Genomic DNA, 26,606 nt, shown 5'->3' with positions numbered 1-26,606 from the left:
GTATATTGTATCGGAAAACAAAACACAACAGCGTTTAAAATTAACATATTTTAGTTATTTCTCATTCGATCTTGACCCGGCTTTTTCAATTAATGCGTTCAAAACTATTCCAGAGATGACAGATTACGGAATGCAAACAATATTCCTACAGAAGTTCCAGGATCTCTGGAGTTCAGATCCATAAGTCTACCAAGTCAACTAAGCTTTGTATCACACTGACGTCAACCCATCAAGTCCACACAGGTTAAGAGAACCTTCGTGTATGACTTGCAATTCAATAATGCCCAAACCAGATGTTCTAGGTTCTCCAAACTGTTCTGGAGCTCAGAACAATAAGTCTACCAAGTCAACTGCGCTCTGTATCACACCGACGTCAATCCGTCAATTCCACATAGGTCCAGAGAGCCTTCGTGTATGACTTGCAATTAAATAATGCCCAAACCAAATGTTCTAGGTTCTCCAAACTGTTCTGGAGTTCAGAACAATAAGTCTACCAAGTCACCTACGCCCTGTATCACACCGACGTCAATCCATCAAGTCCACACAGGTCCAGAGAGCCTTGCCAAAAAATCGTGTTGCTGCAGAGAGCAATCATATTACATGAAGCGATAGATGAACCAGCCGTTGGAGAGTTTTGATGTAATGTCCATCAAACTATTTCATTTAAACTACACAAACTCTTACATTCACAATACATTATTTGAAGACTTTTTTTTTATTGGCATTACATTCCCAAACTGGGACAGAGCCGCCTCGCAGCTTAGTGTTCATTAAGCACTTCCACATTTATTAACTGCGAGGTTTCTAAGCCAGGTTACCATTTTTGCATTCGTATATCATGAGGCTAGCACGATGATACTTTTATGCCCAGGGAAGACGAGACAATTTCCAACCCGAAAATTGCCTAGACTGGCACCGGGAATCGAACCCAACTACCCTCAGCATGGTCTTGCTTTGTAGCTGCGCGTCTATCCGCACGGCTAAGGAGGGCCATATCGGATAAACGTAAAACTCGTGTTGAAAAATAATCTTTTTGGAACAAGTTGCACAAACTGCTATTACATATAATGAGAGCAAATAATAAAGACATCGAAAAGAGGCCGCCAATGTCTCGTTGATGAAGACCGTCTGGTAACGTGAAACGTTACTTTTATCCCAGTTCTTCCCAGATAAGCCACCGCATTGAGCGATAAACGTGATCGATCGCGTACTCGTCTTGTACGCGACAAAATCTGGACGGAGAATTTAAGAATAGAAGAACATGTAGTCAATCCGGCACTATTTTCACTTTGAACGAATTCATTCCCTGTCGATGATTCGGTGGGTGCGATTAGGACGCAGGATAATCCGCCAAATCCGTGTTTGTGCCTTTAGCGGTTGGTGAGTAAATAAATGAGTACATTTTGGATGTGTTTGAATTAGGACGCAATGAGTAAATAAATTAGTGCATGATTGGACGCGTTCATATTACGTAACGCAGAATAGACGAAAAATCCGAGTTTGTGCTCTGAGCGGTCGATGCGTAAATAAATTAGTACAGGATTAAACGCATTTAAATTATGACGCAAAATCCGGATTTTAGTGCTTTGTGCGGTCGATCAGTAAATAAAGAGTGCGTGTTCGTCTTTTTGAGAAGTACGCAGAACGATCACGCGATCATTAGAAATATTTTTGTTCTGCTTTGTTCGGCCGGTAAAATTATTAACTAGTGCGCGTTTGGTCGCATTTTAGGCTACACGCCGGTTCGGTAGGCATGAACGTGGGTAGAATATTTTCAATGCGCTTAATTGTGTCCAGATCCTAGAGATTGCATCGCTTACCGAAGTGAATCCAGATAAAATAGCCTTTATAACTAACACAATATCCTATCCCAAGACAATCGTGGAGATGCAGAGGTATACTCGGTCTCTAGTAGTAACGACAGTCGGACTAAAGCCGTTATTGACTGAACATATTTGAGCTTCCGAAACGGAGAGCAAATTCCAAGCCTCATTCATTTGGTTTTCAGTACAATTTCGCAAGTTATTGAGTAGCAACTACCAATGCTCATGCTTATTCATTCCCTGTCAATGGTTTGATGTTTGCACGAAAGCCGGCATAACATGTTCCGAGCAACAGTACGTGCAGAAAGATCTGGTTTTCTTCGTAGTATTTGTTTCACCTTAGAATCGTTCTGAGAGTTCTCTAATCTCATTCACGATTGAAATCAAGCATGAATCAAATCCTACTGGAATAATGACCCGGAGAATCTTTTGTGTGATTTTTAGAATGCATCGAATGATCTTTATTCGTTAAAAACAATGGATAATAAATCCATACGTAAACATTAAAGTTTCAATTGGGTTTTGACTGCTTATAGAGCGAAATCATTCTTCAGCGAATGAGCGGAACAAAGCGCGTTCTCCCTGCAACGAACCACTAATTTACGAAACAACAGAAAGATGCGTTTCAATATACAACGCTTGGCAGTTGAAGGAGTAGCTGAGCATCAGTGCCAGAAGGTGGTCTAATGATAGGAAATGCCAACTGATCTGGCGGCAAAAAATGTTAGGCATTGGGCACTGTACATCGACACCAATGAGATTGGTGGAGAGCGACGGATGAGAAAAACAGAACAAAGAGAGTAATGGTAGCTGAAGCGCAGGAAAAGGTGGGTCTGAACGATATGCAAAGGTTTTACGCGACGCTATCAATGATGCACCAATGCCCGGAATGAGCAATAACCGAGACGTAAATTTGCTGACAGATCGGCGGCTGCAGTCAGTTTTGTTAGATTGAACTCTGCTATGCGCGATGAGATCTCAGCTCAAGCTCAAAATGCGGTACTTAAAGTCATCCATTATTAACTTATCATTTGCATCGCTCCAAGTACCGGAATGTAAGCCAGCTGATGGGGAGAAAGACGTTGATCGAAAGTCCTATGAGCAATGGAAATTACTATTGGAAGCATCCATGTAGCTCGCTGGAGTGGTTGACGTGGCCACTTCCTTTCTTTGTGGGCAAGAAAGATTGGTTTTTGAATCTTAACACTCTGTTTTGTCCGCAATGGAACCTCCCTTCTTCCTAAATTTAAGGTTGAGAACTGCGACTGAATATAGGAATATAGAACTATCGCTAATGGAGACAGTGTTTGATATATTTGAATCAACGGTTGCGGATGTTTACTCAACCACTCGCTGGAGTGGTTGACGTGGCCACTTTCTGGAATATATTCAGGATGAAGCCAGGAGAGTGCAGGTTTATTCGTGTTTTGTAGTGGACGTAGAACGATCGCATCCAGACATATTTTCTTTAGTAAGCAGAACGATCCGCCGGTTATCGAAATTTTGTTCTGCTTTGTGCGGCCTTCAAATCAAATTGTTAGTTTTGTTCGCATCGAAGCTTATTTTACCGACTCTCAATTTAGTATTCTAGATGCAATTTCGACCTTCCTGGATACCTGGTTCGCTACAGTATCGTTATACGATTGTCTGGCAGTTTGCAGAGCTCCATAATAGTCGATCTTGGGCAATGTTTCTCCAGTTTTCCCGAATGCGTGTAGAAAGTAGACGGCATCAATCCGATTCTGTTTTAAATATTGCTTTCGCAATTCTTTTTTACGCTATTCGTACTAATTGACGAATGAATCAGTTTTATAAAAGAGCCAGCGCTTCAGTCTGCATGCTGCGGGACCCAATCTAGTCACGTAATGACCGGAAACATGTACTGTTTGGTAGAGTACATGGTTAATCCTATCCTCGCTTCTCCTTCTTCAGTGGAGCAAAAGCTTTCAATACTGCCCTATAATCGATTCCGTTGAGGTTGATGTTGTCCGCATAGCCAGAAGCTCACATGACAGTGAATTTGAAAGTGCACCACCCTGCTTCAATCTGTCTAAGATTCCAAGCGAGGTTGAAATTTCGTCTGCAATCCGAACACTTTCACGTATCAACCTATTCAGTTTCGCCGGAAAACCATGTTCAGACATTATCTGCCAAAGCTATTTTTTACTGAATCTTACGTTACTTTGAAACCAGAGAATTGATAATGACTTTTCAAGTGACCTCAGGTTGTTAAACAGGATACACGATAGAATGTTGTTCGTTGAGTTCAAAAGAGTCATCCTTTTTCAATTGATACGATCTAGCCTGTGCCCAGGAAGGCTGTGCCCACGCCTGTGCCCACGAATCGGACGTATGATGACGTCAAACCAGCCGAATACCTATTCTACGAATATTCAGTGACGGATTGATTGCGGCAATTTCTTACTACGTAGTTTGAGAATTCCGTCCGGATTCCGTCTCTCTCAACAGCTTTATGGTTTTGAGCTCATTTAAGGCTTCATTCAGCTGTGTTATGTCCAGTTCCACAGCTTTAGCGACGTCGATTAAGCTCATTATGTTCCTCAATATACTTTCGACATCAGCGTTCAAGAAATTCCTCGAAGTGCTTCTTCCAGCTGGATACCACTGGGTGGCAATAATCAGGTTCGTAATTGCATCTCTCTCGCAAAAGGTTTCTCGGGCAGTCTTTTCCCGTTTCGAATCCCATAGAGCTGGGAACAAATTTCTGTGTTTCCAGCCAACATGGAGTTTGAACGGTGCAAAACGAAGCCTGGAATGGGGCTTCACCTTATTGTACACGTGTACATATTTCTCCAATGTCTGTCTCCAGTTGACACCACGGTTTTTTGCTGCAGCCAGAGCTTTGACTGGTTTTGGCGCTCCACTGCTCCATTTCTCCCTCCCTTTTTCCAAAATTTATGGTTTAAGACGTGCGACTGAATACAGGAATATAGGACTATCGCTAATGGAGACAGTGTTCGATACATTTGAATCAACGGTTGCGGATGTTTACACAAGTATCGGATACCAGCCTAAATATCTGTAACTCTCGCAGATAAAACAACTCGATGGCGGTCTCGAGGGCATTCTATATCAATACGAACATGGATATTTCTCTCCGTTCGAGCTCCTGGTTGGTATCGCCAGTACAAACTACTCTATCTCGCAAAGCCAGCCGGGCGTAATGTTCCATATTCTTGGCAGTTACCACCGTCATCGACCGGTCACAAGGGTATCTCGAACAGTCTGATCCGGATCTCGATCGAATCGGCCAGTACAATCTCCAGTCAGAAACGCTAATCACTCGTAGATGTAGGCATGGCATAGAACCTCTTCCCCACCATATGTTGATACCAGGTTTTGGTGGCATACTGGGGAAAGTGCAAAGATCATCCGATGGCTCGAAAGACTGCCACCTTTCTAAAGATCAACAGGGTATGTTACGGCTTCGGTTTGAATACGAACACTTCGCAAATAACTAGGGTGGCCAACCATTCGGTATAATGCCTAGCTGCCTTTCGAATGATTAGTTTAGAGAATCAACAGAAGCGTGGTTGGACCACGCTTTTCATGCTTCATAAAGCAGCATCCCAATAAGAAGAACGAGTCAAACCGTTCACATCATCGCTTCTTTATCTTTATCTTTATTGGTAGGCTGACCATACGTACCGTATTTAACGGGACAGTCCCGTATTTTAGACCTTATTGCGCTGTCCCGTCGTAATCTAAGAAATCCTCAATTTGTCCCGTTTTTTTATTGATTCTTCCAAAGAGCTCAAAATATTATTCAACCAAATTAAATATTTTAGGCTTTAATCTAAATCAAATAAAAGTGTTTTTTGTGTGTCTTTCTAAGAGAGAATCTCTCAACAAAGAAACTGTACGAAACCCATAAAAAAGTGTGAGATGTTATGTTATTAGTGTTACTTTTAAAAGAAAGCTATTTTTGCCATTTTGTATTTTCCATTGATCGACTTTTCATAAAATTTCTAACCGTTAATGACAAAAGCTCCGGGAGATTTTTTCATACAGTTTCATTTCAATGGGGCAGCCCTTACTTTGCACCGTTCAATTTGCAAAAACGATCAAAAAAAAAAGAAAAACGATCCATAAATAACATCTGAATGTTTCATAAAACGCTACCATAAATCCATAAAATAGTTTGAGAGATTCCATAAAGAATATTTTTATGATCCATAAAACTTTGAAAAAGGATCCATAAAAACTATATTTTGATCCATAAAATTTGCGCATTTTTTATCGTGTTGATGATCCATAATTTTGATAATGTGATCCATAATGCTTGGAAAGAAGGCCAATGAAACTATATTAATTGATCCACACATTTTATAAAATCTATGGATCATTTATCAAAGTTTATGGATCATATCACCAAAATTATGGATCATTTGAACAAAGCTATGGATCATATTACTGAAATTATGGATCATCATCACGATAAAAAAAATGCGCAAATTTGAAGTTTTATGGATCAAAATATAGTTTTTTGTGGATCATTTTCCAAAGATCTATGGATCATTTGTCATATGTTTATGGGAAAATAGCAAGAATTGTATTGTTTTTCTTGACCATGTTAATGGAACATATTTCCCTATTAATTGCTAAATTTTAGCTTAGTTATGGATCAAAAAATTATTCTTTATGGAATCTCCTGAACTATTTTATGGATTTATGGTAGCATTTTAAGGAACATTCAGATTTATGGATCGTTTTTCATTTTTTTATGGATCCGTCTTTATTGTTTATATGCAAAAGTATGTTTTGCCATTTCAATGGTTTTCATTGTGCTTATTCTGGAGATATTAAAATTTGGCCAATTTCATCAGTGGATTGAACGGAATTAATAACTTGGTAGGCAAGTATTTCCTGAAAATCAGGTCACGTCTCAACGTCAACAAAGCGCAGGTACAGACATTCTGTTTTTCAGATTAAATCCATTTTCGATTATTCTTTTTGAATCTTCCGCAGTAGGTAGTTCATTTTTTTTTCAAATCTGCTTTACCATATATTTTATAATCATTTGATTCATTGGCCAATGATAAAATCCTTAATGCATGTCAAAGATTAGATTAAAATTAAATTTCTACATTCAATTTTTTTGATGTTGGAAGATACGTAATTTTCTGCTCCTTCGTGTTTTTGTCCGCATCCCTTTGAAAAGTAATACTTGTTGTGCAGTATCTTCCACAACAAACTTAAACATTGGCGCAGCCAGAAAATTGGTCTGGGGGGGTTGTTTCTGAACATTTTTTTTAATCTGAGAGGGTTCGAAAAAAAAATGTCTTCTAAAAATATTCCCTCGGGTGGTGGGGGGGTCTATATCCTCCGCCTTCTCCCTCCACCCCGTGGCTACGCCACCGTTTTACTACAATAGAAGGTTATGGTTGTGAATGATTTACTCTAAAATATTTCTATTTTCTGACACGGAAAATAAAAATTAGGCCAATAAATTTTATAATTTCCACAGCTCTTGAATTTTATCACAAGTTTTTTTTGACATGTCCCGTTTTGCAAGAGCGTTTGTCCCGTTTTTTCACCGAAATGATCTGGTCAGCCTATTATTGGGAGTAGAGAAAAGCCCGTTCGAGTAGTGCTCGTATAGGCACTTTCTCGAATGGGCGCAAAACCTTCTCATCTTTTCGTATCAACAGAATTTACATTGACTCCAAATGATACATTATAGTCTTAAATATACAATTATACACTACTTATAACTAACATATGTACAGAAACAATTTCAAGAAAAACACTATACAATAAAACAAACAAAAAACTTGCTAACGTGTAGAGTTGGTAGTGGTAGTGATAAGAAGGGTGAATTACTTTTTGAGAGTCAATCGTGAAAGGTGAAATTCGAATTCCGATGAACAACGGTTGAACGTCCTACATATACCAGTGAGAGGCTCATTATGTCCGTAATTTGTGCGAGCACCGTGAAGAAACAGAAAATTGTTTGACCGAAGCTGTCTATAGGGAATATTTAAATTCAGACTAGATAAAAGACCAGGGCAATAAATTTTGGAGTTCAGAAGATCAGGAACATAAAGCGCCTTGGAGACGTCGCGGCGCACACTTAAAGGTTCTAGTTCTATAAGCTTACAACGATCATCGTAACTGGGAAGATTGAAGGGATCGCTCCGATAAAAAGAACACGGGAGCTAGAGTCCTGCAAGTAAGAGTATCTTGTGCCGTATTTGATAGGTCTCCTGCTCGTTTGGAACACGATTTTGCATGAGAATGACAGATGAATCTTATTCCAAGTTTGTCAATAGGGCTTGCTGACGTTTGATTTTTTTTTTTTTTTTTTTTTTTTAACTAATTTTATTTGCTAATTATCTAATACATGCATTCATCTCTTAGACTAGGTGTTCCGTGTTTTCTTAACACTATCATCCTTATTTGCTATGTTATATTTTTAGTTATTATTAATTAATTTCAATTGCCTCTGGCAGTTAGAATTTTTCCTCTGGTTGAATTGAACCATGTAGGAATTACAATGTTTTCAACTTAAACTAAACTTAACCTATTTTATACTAAGGGTACAAGGAGTTAATCGTTGCAATAGAAGATTGCAACGATTTTTGTCTAAAATTGGAAATTATTTTGTTGGACATTTGTTGCAATGTCTCAATATTAGAAATTCTATGAAGTTCATTGGTACTATATACCACGGAGGCAACTTCAGAATCATTTTCAGAATTTTATTTTGAATCCTCTGAAGTGCCTTCTTTCTGGTATTGCAGCAACTAGTCCATATTGGCACAGCATACAACATGGCAGGTCTAAAAATTTGTTTGTAAATCAAAAGTTTGTTCTTAAGACAAAGTTTTGATTTTCTGTTTATAAGTGGATATAGGCACTTAATATATTTGTTACATTTGGCTTGAAGGCCTTCAATGTGATTTTTAAAAGTTAATTTTCGATCTAGCAGAAGTCCTAAATATTTAGCTTCGCTAGACCAATTAATTGGAACCCCATTCATAGTGACAATATGTCTGCTAGAAGGTTTCAAATAAGAAGCTCTCGGCTTATGTGGGAAAATTATAAGCTGAGTTTTGGAAGCATTCGGGGAAATTTTCCATTTTTGCAAGTAAGTGGAGAAAATATCCAAACTTTTTGAAATCTACAACAAATGACACGAGGGCTTCCCCCTTGGGCGGAAGGGCCCGTGTCATCTGAAAAAAAAGTTTTTTGCCCCCCTGGTGGTAAATCGGGTAAGTCAGAAGTAAAATGTTATACAAAATGGGCCCCAGTATGCTGCCTTGGGGACACTAGCTTTTACAGGTAATCTATCAGATTTAGAATTCTGATAGTTTACCTGTAGTGAGCGATCTGATAAATAATTTTGGATCAGTTTAATGATGTACAGAGGAAAATTAAAATTCATCAATTTTACAATCAAACCTTCATGCCAAACACTGTCAAATGCTTTCTCTATATCAAGAAGAGCAACTCCAGTCGAATATCCTTCAGATTTGTTGAGCCGAATTAAGTTCGTAACTCTTAATAACTGATGAGTGGTTGAATGCCCATTGCGAAAACCAAATTGCTCATCAGCAAAAATAGAATTGTCATTAATATGAACCATCATTCTATTTAAAATAATCTTTTCAAACAGTTTGCTTATTGAAGAAAGCAAACTGATTGGGCGATAACTAGAAGCCTCAGCTGGATTTTTGTCCGGCTTCAAAATTGGAACAACTTTGGCGTTTTTCCATTTATCTGGAAAGTATGCCAATTGAAAACATTTGTTAAATAAATTAACCAAAAAGAATAAAGAGCTCTCAGGAAGTTTTTTGATAAGTATGTAGAAAATACCATCATCACCCGGGGCTTTCATATTTTTAAATTTTCTAGTAATAGATCGTACTTCATCCAAATTAGTTCCCAACGAAGGGTCAAAAACATTCTCTTGATTGAGAATGTCTTCGAAGCTCCGTGTAACCTGATCCTCAATTGGACTAGTGAGACCTAGACTAAAATTATGGGCACTCTCGAACTGCTGAGCAAGTTTTTGAGCCTTTTCGCCATTTGTTAATAAAATTTTAATTCCCTCTTTAAGCGCTGGAATTGGCTTTTGAGGTTTTTAAGAATTTTGTTAATTTCCAAAAGGGTTTCGAACTGGGATCCAACTTCGAGACATTATTCTCAAAGTTGGTATTTCTCAGAATAGCGAAACGTTTCTTAATTTCATTTTGCAAATCTCGCCAAATAACTTTCAACGCGGGATCGCGAGTTCTTTGGTATTGCCTTCTTCTCACATTTTTAAGACGGATCAGTAGCTGAAGATCGTCGTCAATAATAATGGAGTTGAATTTAACTTCACATTTCGGAATTGCAATGCCTCTGGCTTCGACAATTAAATTTGTCAAAGATACGAGAGCATTATCAATATCACTTTTGGTATCGAGAGGAATATCAACATCAAAATTCCTATCGATATACGTTTTATAAATCCCAATCAGCTCTATGATAATTAAAAGTAGAGCTGATTGGATTATAAATGGCTTCTTGTGAGATTTCAAATGTCACAGGAAGGTGATTTAGTCAAAGTCAGCATGAGTTACCAATTGGCCACACAGCTGACTTGAATCCGTTAAAACTAAATCAATTGTAGAAGGATTTCGACTGGAAGAAAAACAGGTTGGTCCATTGGGATATTGAATAGTATAATATCCCGCAGAACAATCTTCAAATAAAATTTTACCATTGGAATTTCTTTGAGCATTATTCCATGAACGGTGTTTGGCATTGAAGTCACCAATTACGAAGAATTTTGATTTGTTGCGAGTCAGAATTTGAAGATCAGCTTTCAGCAAATTCTTTTGCTGCCCATTGCATTGAAAAGGCAAGTAGGCTGCAATGAAGGAAAATTGTCCAAAATTTGTTTCAACAGAAACTCCCAAGGTTTCAAAAACTTTGGTTTCAAACGAAGAAAATAATTTATGTTTGATACGTCTATTAATGACAATGGCGACCCCACCACAGGCGCTGTCAAGACGATCATTTCTGTAGATAAAATAGTTTGGATCTCTTTTAATGGAGAGTCCTGGTTTTAAATACGTTTCAGTTATAATGGCAATATGCACATTATGAACTGAAAGGAAGTTGAATAATTCATCTTCCTTACCCTTTAGAGAGCGGGCATTCCAATTTAGAACTTTCACACAATTATTTGGATCCATTGAAACGGAGTCTGATAACAATTTTTTGTGTGTACTTTATACCAACCTGAACAGCTTCAGGAATGGTATTTGCTTTGAACATTGCATCAATCATGTGATGCAATTGTTCAGTTAAAAAATCAAAATCGGAAGCAGTCATGCTACCTGAATCGGCAACATGACCGTTATTTTCCGTTGGGACATGGGTATAAACCTCATTTTGAGAAGAGAAATTTTGTCTACCAGCAGCGATGTTTGCATACGTAGGTACATTGGAAAAATTGAAATTTACTGAAGTGCTTGCTACCCGTTGACGAGCGGCAAAATTTGTTTGTGAATTGTGGTGGGTATGAATTGCTCGACCGGTAACCGGTTTCGAAATTTGAGCGTTTGAAAAATTTCTACCCGTCGAATCTGGGATCCGATTGGAATTTCCGTCATCAATTTTGCACGGAATTCAAAACTTTTTGCGTGAAGGGCATTCCCAGAAATTGGATTTATGATTGCCCCCACAGTTTGCGCACTTAAATTTATTGGAATCTTCTCTCACAGGACATGCGTCCTTGGCGTGAGAGGTTCCACCACAAATCATGCATTTAGCATCCATGTGACAATGTTTGGTTCCATGACCCCACTTTTGGCACTTACGGCACTGGGTAGTGTTTTGGAAATTTCCCCGAGGTCTGCGGAAATGTTCCCATGTAACACGGACATGAGACATAATACAGGCCTTTTCCAATCTTTTCATATTATTTAGTTCACTTTTGTTAAAATGAACTAAATAATATTCTTGAGAAATGCCCTCTGGGAAGTACCAGAATGGGATTTCTTTTCATCTTAATTACTTGGACTGGTGAAAATCCAAGTAATTGAGAAATTTCAATTTTAATCTCATCCAGTGATTTGTCATCACTGGGGAGACCTTTCAAGACGACTTTGAACAATCGCTCAGTTTTGTCGTCGTATGTGAAGAATTTATGGCGCTTCTCAGTTAAATAGTGAAGAAGACGTTTGCGATCGTCAAAGGATCCCGGCAAAACGCGGCAGTCACCCTTCCTAGCAATCTGAAATGAAACCTTGATCCACTGAAGGTTACTCAAGATTTCATTCCGAAAGCCAGAAAACTCGGCAACAGATACCACAATTGGCGGAATCCTTTGTTTTTTCGCATGAATCGAATCACCTGGGCTAAAGGTAGATTCGATTTGCTCAATTTCATCATTAATCAAATCGAACTGATTGCTCAGTTCGATAGGAGAAGAAACAATGTCAACATTAGATTTAGAAGGAATATCTGAAGTCTCCAGCTTCCTTCTATTTTTTCCGCGCTTGGGTAGGACGGTCTTGAAACCTTGTTTCTTTGAAGGAAGTGGAGAATTCAGAGACTCCCCCTTCCTCTTGTTTTTGTTAATACTCATTGCTGAGCGTGGAGACGTGACCTTCTAAGAACGGTGTCCCTGCAGGATTACCACCGCTTGTCGGAATTTTACTTCCGCAAACGGGTCCAACGTAAAACGAAGGCACGGGTCCTTGCAAAGATCGTAATGGGATCAGTGGGTACAAATAGCGCTAAGAAGCACCGTTGAAATTAAAATAGCTTCGGGTAGTATTAAAAACTTCCTTCCGCAAAGAGAGAAAGAACCGCACAGCACGAAAGCACGATGCGGTCTGGATTGCTGACGTTTGATCATCTTTCTTTTTCAAGCGCATAAGGATGGGATTTGTTTTCATCGGGAAACGTTTCCCGATGAAAACAAATCCTATCCTTCCAATGCGCTTGAAAGAGAAAGATGATTAAACGTCAACAATCCTTATGTCGACACTTATGTCGAATTCGTTTTTAAACCTGGGTCAGTGCCAACCCGAACCCTGAATAAAAAAACATTTTCAGGTCCATCTGTCATTGGATATGTTGGTGTGCGTAGCATCGTGTTTGTTTTGATTTGAACCATATGATCCAGGACATCCAGTGCACTAGCAGTGCGTTGGCCTTGACTAATCAGATCATGATAAATAAAAAAAGTGCGTGAACTGTGTTTGCGGATAATGGAATATACTTTTGGGCGGCGGATATATGTATTTAATTATTTATATTCTATAATGCCGTGCACATTTTTATACAAAGAATTCCGTATTTTCTATTCTACAAAAAATCATCTAATAAAATCATATTGATATTCCAATCACTATTTCTGCAAGTTTTTTTTTTTTTTTTTAGAACAGGATACGCTAATTTTTTTTCCTCGCCACCCCTCCTGATAAAGGTAGCCTCACACCTCGGGAATATTTTCCACCGGATTTTCAATGGGGCCAGGATTTTGATTTTCCGTGCCCAAATCCTGAAAACATATGTAAAAATACAGGGGGAAAAATCCGTGGACCAAATTCCCGAGTTGTGAAGCTACCTTAATGCTAGGATTTTCTTCTGAAATTCCTTATCTTTCAATAGTCCAACATAGAAAACATAACAACGTTTTGCTCCGGACGTTCCTTCAGGAATTCCCCCTCAGGTTTCATCTCTACATGTTCCTTGAGGAAATCTTACGAAAGTTCCTTGTGGATTTTTTCCGGAAGTTCCATGAAGGATTCCTCGGAAAGTTCCTTGAAGGATTCTTCAGAATTTCCTCCGAAAATTCCTTCAGGATTGTCTCCAGAAGTTCCTTCGGGATTTCACCCGGAAGTTCCTCCAGGAATTCCTCCGAAAGTTCCTCCTAAGTTCCTTCGGAAGCTCCACCAGGAACACTTCCGGAAGTTCCTTCAGGAATTCATCCGAAAGTTCATTAGGAATTCCTCCACTAATTCATCCAGGAATTTCTTCGAAAAACTTCCTGCTTCCTGGAGGAGCTTCCGTAAGAATTTCTGTTTTAGCTTCCGGTGAAACTCCTGAAGGACTTCCGGGGGAATTCCTGGAGGATTTTGCGAAAGATTTCTTGGAAGAACTTCCTGCAGAACTCCTCTTCCAGAAGAGCTCCTTCCCTTCCAGAGGAATTCCTCAAGAATCTTCCGGAAGAATTCCTCAAGAAACTTCGGGAGGAATTGTTCAAGGAACTTGAGGAGAAATTCCTTAAAGACCTTCCGGAGAAATTCCTCAATAAACTTCCAGAGGAGTTCCTAAAGGATCTTCCGAAGGAATCCCTTAAGGAACTTCCGGGGGAATTCTTTAAAGACCTTCCGGCGGAATTCCTCAATTAACTTCCAGAGGAATTCCTAAAGGATCTTCCGGAGGAATCCCTCAAGGAACTTCCGGAGGAATTCCTCAAAGAACTTTCGGAGGAATTCCTCCAAATTAATTCCTGGAGCAACTTTCAAAGAAAATCCTGGAACAGTATTAAAAGATATTTCTAGAAGATTTTCAAAGGAATTCATCTCGAAGGGATCTCTTGGAAAAAAAAATATGGAGGAATGCCTGAAAGATATCGCCAATGAATGCATACAAGAATTCAAGAAAGAATTACTGGAATTAAATTCTGAAACGCACGAAAGAGTTTTTGGAATAATTTCAAAAGAAATTCTGCGTATTATTTAAGAAAGAATTCTATTCGGTATTCCTCAAATATATTTGTCTGGCAATTCTTAACGGATTTTGTGAACGGGTTTTAAGGGGAATTCCCTAAATAATTCCATCCACCGACCTAATTTAGGACACAAGCTGTGAGGAAAACCCTGAATGAACGTAAGAATAACTTCTCTAACAATTATTTTTAAAACTGTATCAAGACAACAGTACCGGCTTAATTCCATTTAAAACTACAATAACAAATATACCTAACAAAATTCCTGAAAAAAAAATTTCAGCGCGCATTTTATTTGAATAACAGACAGTTTCGTTTCTCCCTTCTGCTTGTTTATTCCGCCCAGTCCCACCCACTCATATGGTTTTGACAGTTGAAGTACAGTTGTATTGGTGAACCCGGTGCGAAACCGTGAAACAACACAGTGCGAACCCGACAGCTTTGGGGTTGGAACTAGTGCGAACCTAGTTCCAACCTGAGCGAATAAAAAAACACTTTGACAGCACTTAGGTTGGAACTGGTTCCAACCTAGGTTGGAACTTTTTAAAAACGAATTCGACATTAGTATTACACCCACTTTAGTGAGAGATATGTTTATGATTTTACTTCATATATCTCCAGATATAAGAGAGAGCATAATCTTGAATCATTAGTCAGAATACTGACAGTGCCCACTTTTTGCTATCTGATTTGCAATCTAGCTGTTATTTGTGGAAGTATTGAGGTAAGGACATGGACGCCATGTCATAAATTCACCGTTTTGTAACCGTTTGACTGATTTTGAAAACGGGAAAAAAAACGCGCATAATTTGTGGATAGTCCCTGTTTTTGTTGAGACTGGTCATAAACCTGCGACGACTCACACACGCACGCTCACACTTCAGCCCTTGTTGTGAGAGAGTTTTTTCCCATGTGACGCCGATCCTTGACTGTTAATTGGGATAGGTCGTTTCTCGTTCGTTCAATAATATGCACCTAACAGTAATCTTCTGTAATGAGGTAAACTAGGGATTATGTCATTGTCAGGATGATACGGCCGGCTGAATCACCTACCGGTTGATCCTTAGATGTTTTGAATACAAAGACTGATGATAATAGAGACACAAAATAGCTGAGAAGGGCAATAATTATTGTTCTATTCTTCATCTTACGACTTGGTGACCGTATTCTATTCTCAAAAAACGACAACGTGAATTTCAAGTTCTTTTTTCCAAAAAGAAACTGTTATACAAATTTACTTTTGACTGCATCGCTCACATCACCCCGAAATCATGGTATCAAGTTTTAAATTTATCCAGTTTTCCGCGAGCGGTAATGGCCGCCAGCTTGCCTGCGGGTCAGTCTCTGATTTGACGTTTCTGGAGGTCAACTGCACCCACCGCTCCGAGCATTCTGACCAATGTTGCATATAAGAAGGTGCTGATTCAGTGAATTCGAGCCTTATTATATACCTCATTGATCAAAATGCTCGAATGGTGGGTGCAGTTGACCTCCAGAAACGTCAAATCAGAGACTAACCCGCAGGCAAGCTGGCGGCCATTACCGCTCGCGGAAAACTGGATTGGCGCTATGTTATTCAGGAAAAAAACAGCAAACCTAACCTAGACATGAGCACCATTTAGGTACACATAAGAAGAAATGCCAGGACAAAGACCGTGTCGTGTGCATGTTTAGTAAAATAAACTAAACTTTCCACTGGATCCGCACTTCCTGGTGGTGCTTGCTGGTGCTGTGGGCACAGGTAAAAGACTCAACAAAAGATCTTCCAATTGTTGACCCCTCTCCCGAGAGTCCGCATCATGGGGATGGATAGGTGCGCTCTACCCCCAGTGTCGGCGTGATGGTGTTATGTAGTGCGCTTTGTATGATTGCCTTATGGTATGATTATAGGGTAAAAACCAGTTTCATACGTTACTCATTCGCAGGTCAAACATTTTGCCGAATGAATGGCATTATAATGACGGCTATTGTTGTTGCTATTAGTGTATTAGTTCTCGTTACTTTTTTTTTCGATGGTGAGGTAAGTACGTATCCGAAGTGGGATTTGTGCTTGCATGTTTGCTTGAAGCGTAGTGATGTGCAATCATTCCCGTATGAGCTAATTTAATTTTGGCAGTCGAATTGTTTAGTTAGCTATGCATTGGAATTCCAATTAACTTGGTTGCCATTTTTTTAGCCATGCCTTGTATGGATGTTTGATTAGAGTAGCCGAGCCACAAATGCAAGATGTCCTCTGTTAGATGCCTTTTGGGTAAATTAGACACAGTACTTCTGATCGAAGCGGCATCAACCACGTTCCGTGGAGCAGGAGGTGGATTCTCGGGTACTTATTCAAAAGGACGTATGTGATTTTGTAAACAAAGATTCAAACGTCGATTTGTCCGATCTGATAGCCCTCCCACGCAAACCATCGCCACAGGCAGGTAGGGGAAGCCTTCGGCTACCTGTTGGTGGTGTTGGTTTGCGTGGGAGTCCCATCAGATTGGATAAATCGACGTCTCAATCTTTGTTTACAAAATCACATACGTCCTTTTGAATAAGTACCCGAGAATTATTTATCAACGTCACGCAGTCCCGGCTTATCCGACAAAGTGAGAAAACGAGGGCGCCCAGCGACCATCATTCGACCCGTATTAGAGTCGATTATTTAGATACTATGGGGGGCGAGAGTATCTTGCAAATGGAGTACTTGCTGAGGTTTTGGAAACGCTCTAGATCTAAGTGAGAGCGATCTGCCGATCGTGTCCTAACACGTGTCAGTCACCCGACGATGCGATGGCCATAAAGGTTCAACAAAAGAAGGACCGTCCGTCTACGTACGAATGGAACGAAGTAATAGCAGATTTCAAGTCTCGAAATCATGCCCAGTTTGTTTCAATCTCAATAGCCCTGGGGCCCTCCTTGGCCGTGCGGTAAGACGCGCGGCTACAAAGCAAGACCATGCTGAGGGTGGCTGGGTTCGATTCCTGGTGCCGGTCTAGGCAATTTTCGGATTGGAAATTGCCTCGACTTCCCTGGGCATAAAAGTATCATCGTGTTAGCCTCATGATATACGAATGCAAAAATGGTAACTTGGCTAAGAAACCTCGCAGTTAATAACTGTGGGAGTGCTTAATGGACACTAAGCTGCGAGGCGGCTCTGTCCCAGTGTAGGGATGTAATGCCAAAAAGAAGAAGAAGAAGAAGAAGCTCAAAACTATCTTACGACATCCGTTGGCCTCCTAGGAGATGTAATGAATACAATTGAATGCATATTGAAGCTTTGAGTACCAAAAATAGCTTCTAACTAGCTGTAGATCTCAAGTTCCGAACTCAAGGATAGTTTGGATGACTCAGAAAATATCAAAACTGTCTTACGATATCCGTTGACCTACTAGGAGGTGTAATGGATATTATTGAATGCATATTGAAGCTGTGAGTACTGAAAAAAGATTTCCTCGCAGCTCTAGATCTCATGGCCCGAACTCAAGAATAGTTTGGATAACCCAGAATACCCCTTTTGCTAAAGACAGTATTTACTTTTATCCATCGTGCGATTTTATCCAATTTTTTTTTGTTGGAGTCATATATGACCCCGTGGGCCTGAAAGGGTTAAGTGATTGCTAGAACATGAGAAATATTAATTGAAACCACTCTATTGCATATGAAGCCGAAGTGGTACGTTTCCTTGTAAATGTGAAGCAAAAAATAGCCAGATGTTGCTTAAAATGCCGGCTTTTTGATATCTAACATTCGGTCATTTAGTTGAAGCTTTTTTAATAGAATCTCACTATGAAGATGGTGAGTAAGTTCTTTCCCATCCATTCTTATATTAATGAACTTTTATGCTACATTTGCCTTGCTATAGAAAAACAATTTCTCAATCAAATTTAGTCTGAACAAATCAAACAAGAAAAATGTTGTGTTCAGTATTTTGTTTACATATCCTCCATTTTCAACCAAATAATGTCCTCCTTTTGACGTAGGACTACGTCTGTGTTTTCTATATTGGGGTACACTTTACGATTGCGAAAATCGGGGACCGTCACGAAAATATGATAGACTTTAAACTTTAATATCTAAACCGTTTCTCGATGGATTTTCAATTTTTTTGGACCATTCGATCAAGGATGAGTCAACGCTTCTTTGTATTTATATGAAAATACTGAATTTTAACTATTTATTATCGAAAATTGATAAAAAGTTTAGAAATAGGTCAACCAACCAATCACGTACATGCATCACTAGCACAGACATCAAAAATCAATCACTTGCGGGTTTGGATCTAATCCTCAGTTTGAACAAAATTTCACGCAGAGCAGACGCATCAAAGCGATCGCAGCGGAGCGGACACAGCATCACGGAGGCGCTAATGACATTTTCAAAGGAAATCCATCGCATTGGTGGTGGTGCTCGATATGTTGCTGCAGATCATTCAACCTCAACGAACCAGAATTTCATATGAAGAAAAGGTTGACTATAAAAATAGCACTGTGGCGATCCCGCACCGCCAGTGCCGATGCTGAAAATTTATTACAAATTGTGGTGTCAGTTAGTTGGAAAGGAACATTGGGAAAAGAAAATTGGTTCTTCTCAGGGCCAACATTTTACGAAAAGAAAGAGTTAATTGCGAAAATGGACTGTTTCGGTGGCATTGGGTTTGGCGTGGTAGCTTGGTTGCTGTTAGTGATCCCATCCATGCAAATTCACTACATCATCTCCTTCCGACGCGATATCAAATTCGCTATTTACGATTGAGTTTTATACTTTGAAGAAAGATTTTTTCGGATAGTCGGATCAACCTTCTTTTGTATCAAATCAATGAAGACGCCACCTCAGTGGAAACTTTCTACAGCAACCACCCATCGGTAAACGTCGCTCGGACAGACAGATGGCAAGAGATAATAATTGGTAAGATGGAAAAACTTCGTCTTGAGTCAAATTTCTGTTGTTATTCCTCGTAACAATGCACATCTAAGATAAACTACATCTCATAACCAAATTCAGAATCGAGAAAATTTCATAGGATTCTTAGAATTTGTCATTCTTCGAATGGTGCGTTGTTCAGAAATCCCGATCGAAATAGCTCGCGCGCGCCGAAAAGCAGCTTTCTTATATCTAATGAAGTAATTCCATTAGCCCCGCCCCTTCATTAATCGTTATGAGTGCACATTATATTTACACCCATATCAGATCACAAAGGGGCGGGGCTAACGGGCTTAATTTATTAAATACAAAAAAAGCTGCTGTTCAGCGCGCGCGAGCCATTTTGATCGGGATTCGGTTCGACATTCGATGCAGCGGAGCGGACACAGTAACACGAAGGCGGTCGGACAATTTCAACGCAAGGTACTGTCAAGCATTGGGATGCAGTTAGCTATTGGAAAGACGCATTAGGAAAAGAAAATTGGTTCTTCTCAGGACCAGTATTTTATGGAAAGAAAGGGTTAATTGCGAAAATGGATTGTTTCGGCGGCATCGGGTTTTGCGTGGTGGCTTGGTTGCTGTTAGTGATTCCACCCGTTCAAATTAATTGCATCATCTCCCTCCGCCGCGCTATCAAATTTGCTAGTTACGATTGAGTTTTGCACTTTAAAGAAAGTTCATATCGGATTGTCGGATCAACCTTCTTTTGTATACATAAAGACCTTTTTGGAGAACACCATCCTCAAAAATGGCCGAAATAAAGGAGTAATAAGCAGAATCAGAAGTGGCGTGAAACCAAACACAAATATATTTATATGCAACGTTTGGTCTTCGCCCGCGATGTAAGCGTTCGTGGCAAAGTAAGGATTGTGATGTCCCCGACTGAAAGCCAGTCGAGTGGCTTCAGCGACCAATGAGTCATGTTAATTCCACGGTTAGAGACTCAAAGTCCATCCAACTGGGATCAACTATTCGACTTCTTGATTCAGTTGTCCTCCGAGCAGTTTGCTCAATGTTAATAAAACGACACAAATTATTATGGCAAATACTATCAATTTCGAATAGCTACGTAGTCCTACGTCACCTTTGCGTACAACCCGATTGGGCTGCACTTTCGAGTTTTTTTACTACGATTTGGATGAATGTCCTCCTTTGAAAGAATTTGATATGTACGTATGTACATATTACAAACCGCCAGTAAAGGAAGAAGATTACAATATTGAATCGGCGAAGCTCCAAATCAAGATCGTTTAATGCGAAAAGTTAAAACAATCTAGCACAAAATTGGAAGCTACTACCTGAAGTGTGTATAAACATGGAGAAAAATGCTGATGGTGATCCCAAAACATAAAGCAAAATCGCATCGGTTCGAAATTCGGCAGCCTTGAGCATTCACAGGAGCGGTAACGCCAAAAATGCCATTAAAAAGCATCGTCAGTGATAGAGAAATCTACCGTTATAGCGGTGCCCTCGTATGCTTTCCGTCGCACAAGGCAAGTCGCGGCCTATAACAAACTTTCCATGCATATCAAATTTCACTAAACTATAATATCAAAAAAAGCGAAACGTTGCTACAAACTTGTATGAGTGCTCCAGTACCACACACAACTAGACCGACTATGTTACTACAAGGCAGCATTTAATAGCATAACAGATTGGAAGTCTCAAACCGACCGACCGACGTTAACGCCCACGTGTGAACTGCATTTTTATTGATATATCAAATCGATCATCAACGCACATGATGTTTGCAGCCACCGCCGCCGCCATCCAGTATCTCCTCTCCGCGCGGCAATCAACTCGACACAATCAAGCCGGACCGGTACCGTACCTACGCAGAGGTAGGGTGACCATATCAAATTTTTCCAAAGGAGGACAATTCACCCGAGTCTTAGCAAAAAAGGAGGACATTTGGTTGAAAAGGAGGACAAAAAAAATCGACGGATTTTCAGTTTTCGAAATGATTAAGAATATTATATAAGTCGAGGCAGAAACGACACTTCTTCTACTTTATTAACATTTCATCTCCAGATTAAACATTTCCGACTCTTTCCATAGTCTATTTTAAGCACTTTCCAGTTGAACTGCAAGCACTATTATTATAATAAGAAGATTATAGCTTCAACTAATTTTAAAATCAACAGTGAACAAATATTGACTATTATTATGCTAGCATTTTCAAACATATTCCACAAATTTTTCACAAGAATCATTGCATACAAATCTGAACATTTAGCAATAGCTAGATCACTTACTTCATTAGGTTCTATTAGGACCGAACAAAAGATGCTTAGTAGACCAGAGGAGATTTAATGCCATTGAGAATCACAATTTAAGGCATGTGAATAAAAACTATACCGTTACCCGAGTAGGAGCGACGACCTTGAAAACAGAAATTGGTATGAACTAGCCTTGCATAAGAGATAAAATACCAAAAAATAACACCAAAATTTTATATGCAAAATACTTAAGCCATAGCATAGTTAGGTATTTCAATACCAAACGAATAATAATTTGTGATGCGTTTGGTACTGTAATAACAGAGTATGTTATGCCTGAAGTATTACGCATATTAATTTTTGATATTTTACCTCTTAAATATGCAAGGCTAGCTCATAACAGATTATGGTATCAATAACAGAATGAGGGATTATTGAGGTAATATCTCCTGCTCGGTTAACTATATGATTAGTCCACAAAGTGTTCAACTGAAGAAATTCAAAACTGTTTAGATTTAAACTAAAGAAACTGCGGCTGCTCGTCGCCTCATATATTCAATAAACGAACCGTGCGATATATGCGTTCGATGGGTGTTTACTTGTATAACATTTTGTGAGGCATTTGCATTTTTCGTTAGGGAAGATCCATTAATCATGTAACGCAAAAATTAGGCATTTTCGACCCCCCTCCCCGCTATGTCACACTTTTTGTATGAAACATCTGAAAATTATGTAGGAACCATCACACTTCGCTCAACCCTCCCCTCTAAGCGTTACGTAGTTTGTGGACGTTCCCTTATCCATTTCTCACCATTCCGATTCTACTGAAATCTTCGACACCTGAATTACTGTAACTTACGCATTTAATGTTTGATTTTTACATTGATTTGATTCGAAAACATGAAGGAAAATAATTTAGATAAGAAAGCACAAAAAACGCAATCGTTTGTCACGTTTCATTTGCGATTGGATCTCTGAATTAGTGTTGTTTAATAAACTAGAATATCTTCAGAAAAAGTTATTGTTGCAACTGTTTTCTTAAAATATCCTAAAAGGAGGACATTTCAGGGCAAAAGGAGGACATCTGATTTCTAATGAAAAAGGAGGACATGTCCTCCTTTAGGATACCATATGGTCACCCTACGCAGAGGCAGGTTGGACATTTGTTCGCTTTGGTTGCTTTATGGAAAAGGCCGGATAGTTATCGCCTGTCAGTTGTTCTCATCAAAGCAATACAATGTAGTTCCGCGGACTGTAGACCGCCCGCACCCGCCAATCGTTATCACCAGGTGAGAAATGCGCCATAATAGAATAAATAAATTACTACAACATTGGCAGTCAAACGCAACGTTTATGTACGGTTTTTGAAAACAGTTACATCGATACGCGTGTCATAATATTCCTATTTGATTTTCTGTGCACTGGGCATAGTCGATTCTGTAGTGACATACATTTGAATCTTTATATTTTATTAGTAATAACTATCTCAGATTATCACCAACCCGTTAAACATTCCATTGAATCGGATAGAACCATAGCATTCTTATAAATCTCGAAGTGTGATAATTGTTACGACAAAGTATATAAAAAATTGCCAAAAGCATATAAGGAAGGCATAAAAAACAATGATTCACATCCACAGATTAATATACCTAGAGGTGATGGTGCATTGCTCGTGCATTAGAAAAGCTTTTCTGTGATTGAAATTCAATTCTAATATAGACGATTATTAAGAGCTGTTTAATGGAATATTTTCATTTGTCATAAGACGAATTTTAAACTAGGTAATTCAATGTAACAGCAAGTAACACGTAACCAGACTCCCCCTTTAATTACGTAACGCTCACTGAGACGACCCCCTTCATCTTGCCCTATTATTATGAAAACATCACAACAAATCGTTAGTGTTGTTATTTTTCTATGTTTTATCCTCATTTCAAGCAGGATATTGTACTAATGCGAATTGCGTATCCTTATCTTGATTTTTTTTTAATTTGGTTATTTTGTTACAAAACGATTCACAAACTCCTCCTCCCCCTGTATTACAATAATTAACGGTTGCTCAATCCCCTTCCTTCTTCCTCAAGCATTGCGTAATTTGTGCACAAAGCCTAAGGCTGTCTTCAGTATCTCGTACTTGACTCAACTTCTCGTCAACTAGGGAGACAATGAAACGGAAGTAAAATTTTAACAGCATTAAAATTGAGACCAGATGGTCAATCAAATGAAATTTGATAAAACCAAACCGCAGAATGTTATACAAGAATTATCTCGCTGTTGACTAAGAAATCTTTGAGAAACTCTTTGAAACGAAGCTATTTGTACCCACTACCGTTCAGCAGCTTATGCGCCACTCCCGCGACAGGGGAGACTGCTGACGTGCGTTTGAGTCCGGCTGAGACTCTTCTCTAAAGGCGGGTCAAAATGGTTCAAACACTCTCGATCATCAGCATCATCCAACTTCCAGGCACAGTACACAGGTGGAAACCCTTTAAACCCAAACGGATTGATATCAAATTAACCGGAAAATGGAAAAAAAGAAATATTAAAACATTTGATCAAAGATACTAGATAAAAAGGACTGGGTGTGATTGTATTAATACGAGATTTTCTCTTTCAGGGATTACAAAGCTTTAGGGAAGAGGTCCTTACTACTATCCTACCGTAATTCTTCTTCTTATCTTCACTCCGGCGAGGAGCTTCCACGTCGCTAGGTCGAAGTAGGTGGCAGGTTCGTCGTTCGTTGGCGATCGCTTTTCTCGAATAGCTGGTGCTTACAGTCTTGCAGTTGACTACGCCTAAACCCACACTGGTAGAACCCACGGCCGAAACCACTGGTTGAAACGAAGCTATTAAAAGCACTCGGTCAGTTTCGAGCACGCCAGATGAACGGGCGTAAAAGCTTTTAGTCGACTAGATTTTCCTGAGTGACCACCCTCGGGGTGGAAAACGCCGGATGAACGTCGTGTCCAGGCGATCGACAACTGACTAGGACCAATTTCGAGTGACGTGCGCGTGAAGACGTTTTGTGCATACGCTAGTTCACGCTAAGCTTTTCGAGCACGTGTTGGTCTCCAAATAGCACACAGGAATCGACAAAGGTCGTTCGGCTAGGCTGTAGGGGTTCGTATGGACTTGAACTGAAGGTCCCAAGCATTCGGGGTCGGTTCGCAGTCCGAGTTAAGGCTCTGGCAGACTAAGCACGGGGTGCACCTCCACAGCTAACACCGCTCAAGGCTGGGTGCATCGAATCGTGTCCGCACCGACACCCCACGTCGAGTAGGGGTTCCTATTCAACGGGACTATTAAGATTCTTCCACTTTGGTTCAAAATATTAGCCTTACCTGAGCCTAACTGGTTGTAGCCTAACACGTGGATTATTGAAACACGTGGATGATTTCAAAATACAAATTGTTCTGAGCACGAGAACTAGAAAGGCAAAGCTTAATTTACTAGGTTTTAGAAGCTTTTCTTACGATTTTACCTGCTCAAGTTGCTACACGGTATTTATTTGCTTAGCACACTTTAGGTATCTCACTATTAGATAACGCTTCACAAGTTTTAACGACCAATTCGTACTAATCGTCCGATACTATCGACAATCTCTGGTCAAATGCGATTATAATAGTCAAAGGGACTATTGTACCCCTCTGTATAGGGAACTCATCATAGGTAGGAAAAGACTACTCGGTGGACCGAGGATTAAAAGATTTCCTTTTGAAATTTTGAATAATAGCATTCGATCCCTCCTTGCAAACCGTATTGCTCGAGTATAATCAAACGCACGTTTTAAAATATGCCTTTGGATGATCGGATGACTAGATGAATCGTTGTGAGTGGATCTCAATACAGTGCGCGAAACTTCAGCTATCACAGTTTCCCTATTAGCCGGTAGGTGGCAGCACAAGCTTCCTGAAAGCTTTTAGTTTTATCTTTCCATGTTTCAGATAGTTTTATCCATGAATGAAATATGAAAAGGTAATTAGGGTATGACAAATTTTCGTTACATCTTCTGAACACATATCAAACGACTCCAACGTTCCTTTCTTATAATATTTTTATCATTCATAAGAAGGAACAGTGTTCAAGCACTCGCCGTTCGTGTACGGCTACTATTCCTCTCGTTTGTTCCTGATCGCTCCTCCGCAATGTCTAATTTCTTCTTCCACTAATCAAGCCACTTTCTTCCGAAAATTGGGTCACTTTGTCACTGTGAATCGCTTCCTGATGATATTCACTTCACTCCCGTGCGCGCGTAATTAATTTTGGAACTGTTTCGGACCTTATCTAGTGATAATTCGCAGTTTGCCCTTTCGTCGACTGAAACTCGCGACGGACGATTTGTATCTATCTTTATTTACGTTTTGCAATCTAACACATACAACAAATCCTTAATATTATACTACATTCATGTTTGGTTTATGATGTTGCGCACAGTGGGTGCGTGTGTGGAATAATAAGGTAAGTATTATTTTAGTGTTTTTTGTGTATTGCGTGTTGTGAAGTGTAAGTTATGTTTCTATTTACAGGTTTGTGTACTCATTATTTACAATATTTACATTTATAACAATTTTCATTTTACAAGCAAAAACAAATAATTTAGTATTAAACATCCCGGCCGCCAATGAAAATTTCAAATACACTGGGTTGTGACACAGTTCGACGCCCCTTTTGGACGACTGATTTTGAACGATATATGTATGTTGATGTTGATGTCGTCGGTTGAAATCTATCGGATAGATGGAACAGGAACCCGGAAAATCTGGAAGGTGGGAACGGCTGAGCTTCTGAATGAAAGGGAAACGAACGGACACTTGCCTATTGTCAAGTCCTGTCCGTTGGGTCGGGGACCCAACGGAGAACTTTGTTCCTCTTTACAGATGCTCCAGGATCACGCTCGATTCCCCCGAGCTTGGGCCAGGAGTCCTCTCACTTGGCGGAATTTGGTTGAATTGTTAAGTT

The 26,606-nt window shown here is 39.6% G+C and overlaps 1 protein-coding gene across 4 annotated transcripts in view; it reads right to left on the bottom strand.

Moving 5' to 3' along the window:
• The window catches only part of LOC134204852 (uncharacterized), a 205,878-nt gene that overhangs the window by 98,864 nt on the left and 80,408 nt on the right, over positions 1–26,606 (bottom strand). Inside the window, exon 1 of one of the 4 annotated variants that reach the window (XM_062679655.1) lies at positions 21,005–21,090. The exons of the other annotated variants lie outside the window; for them this stretch is intronic. Coding sequence (XP_062535639.1) covers positions 21,005–21,064 — 60 coding nt within the window. The 5' untranslated portion in view covers positions 21,065–21,090. Of the gene's footprint in view, positions 1–21,004; positions 21,091–26,606 lie in introns of those variants that run through there. 4 annotated transcript variants of the gene reach the window in all.

This window comes from Armigeres subalbatus, chromosome 1 (genome assembly GCF_024139115.2).
Source record: "Armigeres subalbatus isolate Guangzhou_Male chromosome 1, GZ_Asu_2, whole genome shotgun sequence".
NCBI lineage: Eukaryota > Metazoa > Arthropoda > Insecta > Diptera > Culicidae > Armigeres > Armigeres subalbatus.
Note: the sequence above shows the minus strand (reverse complement) of the source record. Positions and strands in the feature narration are given on the sequence as shown.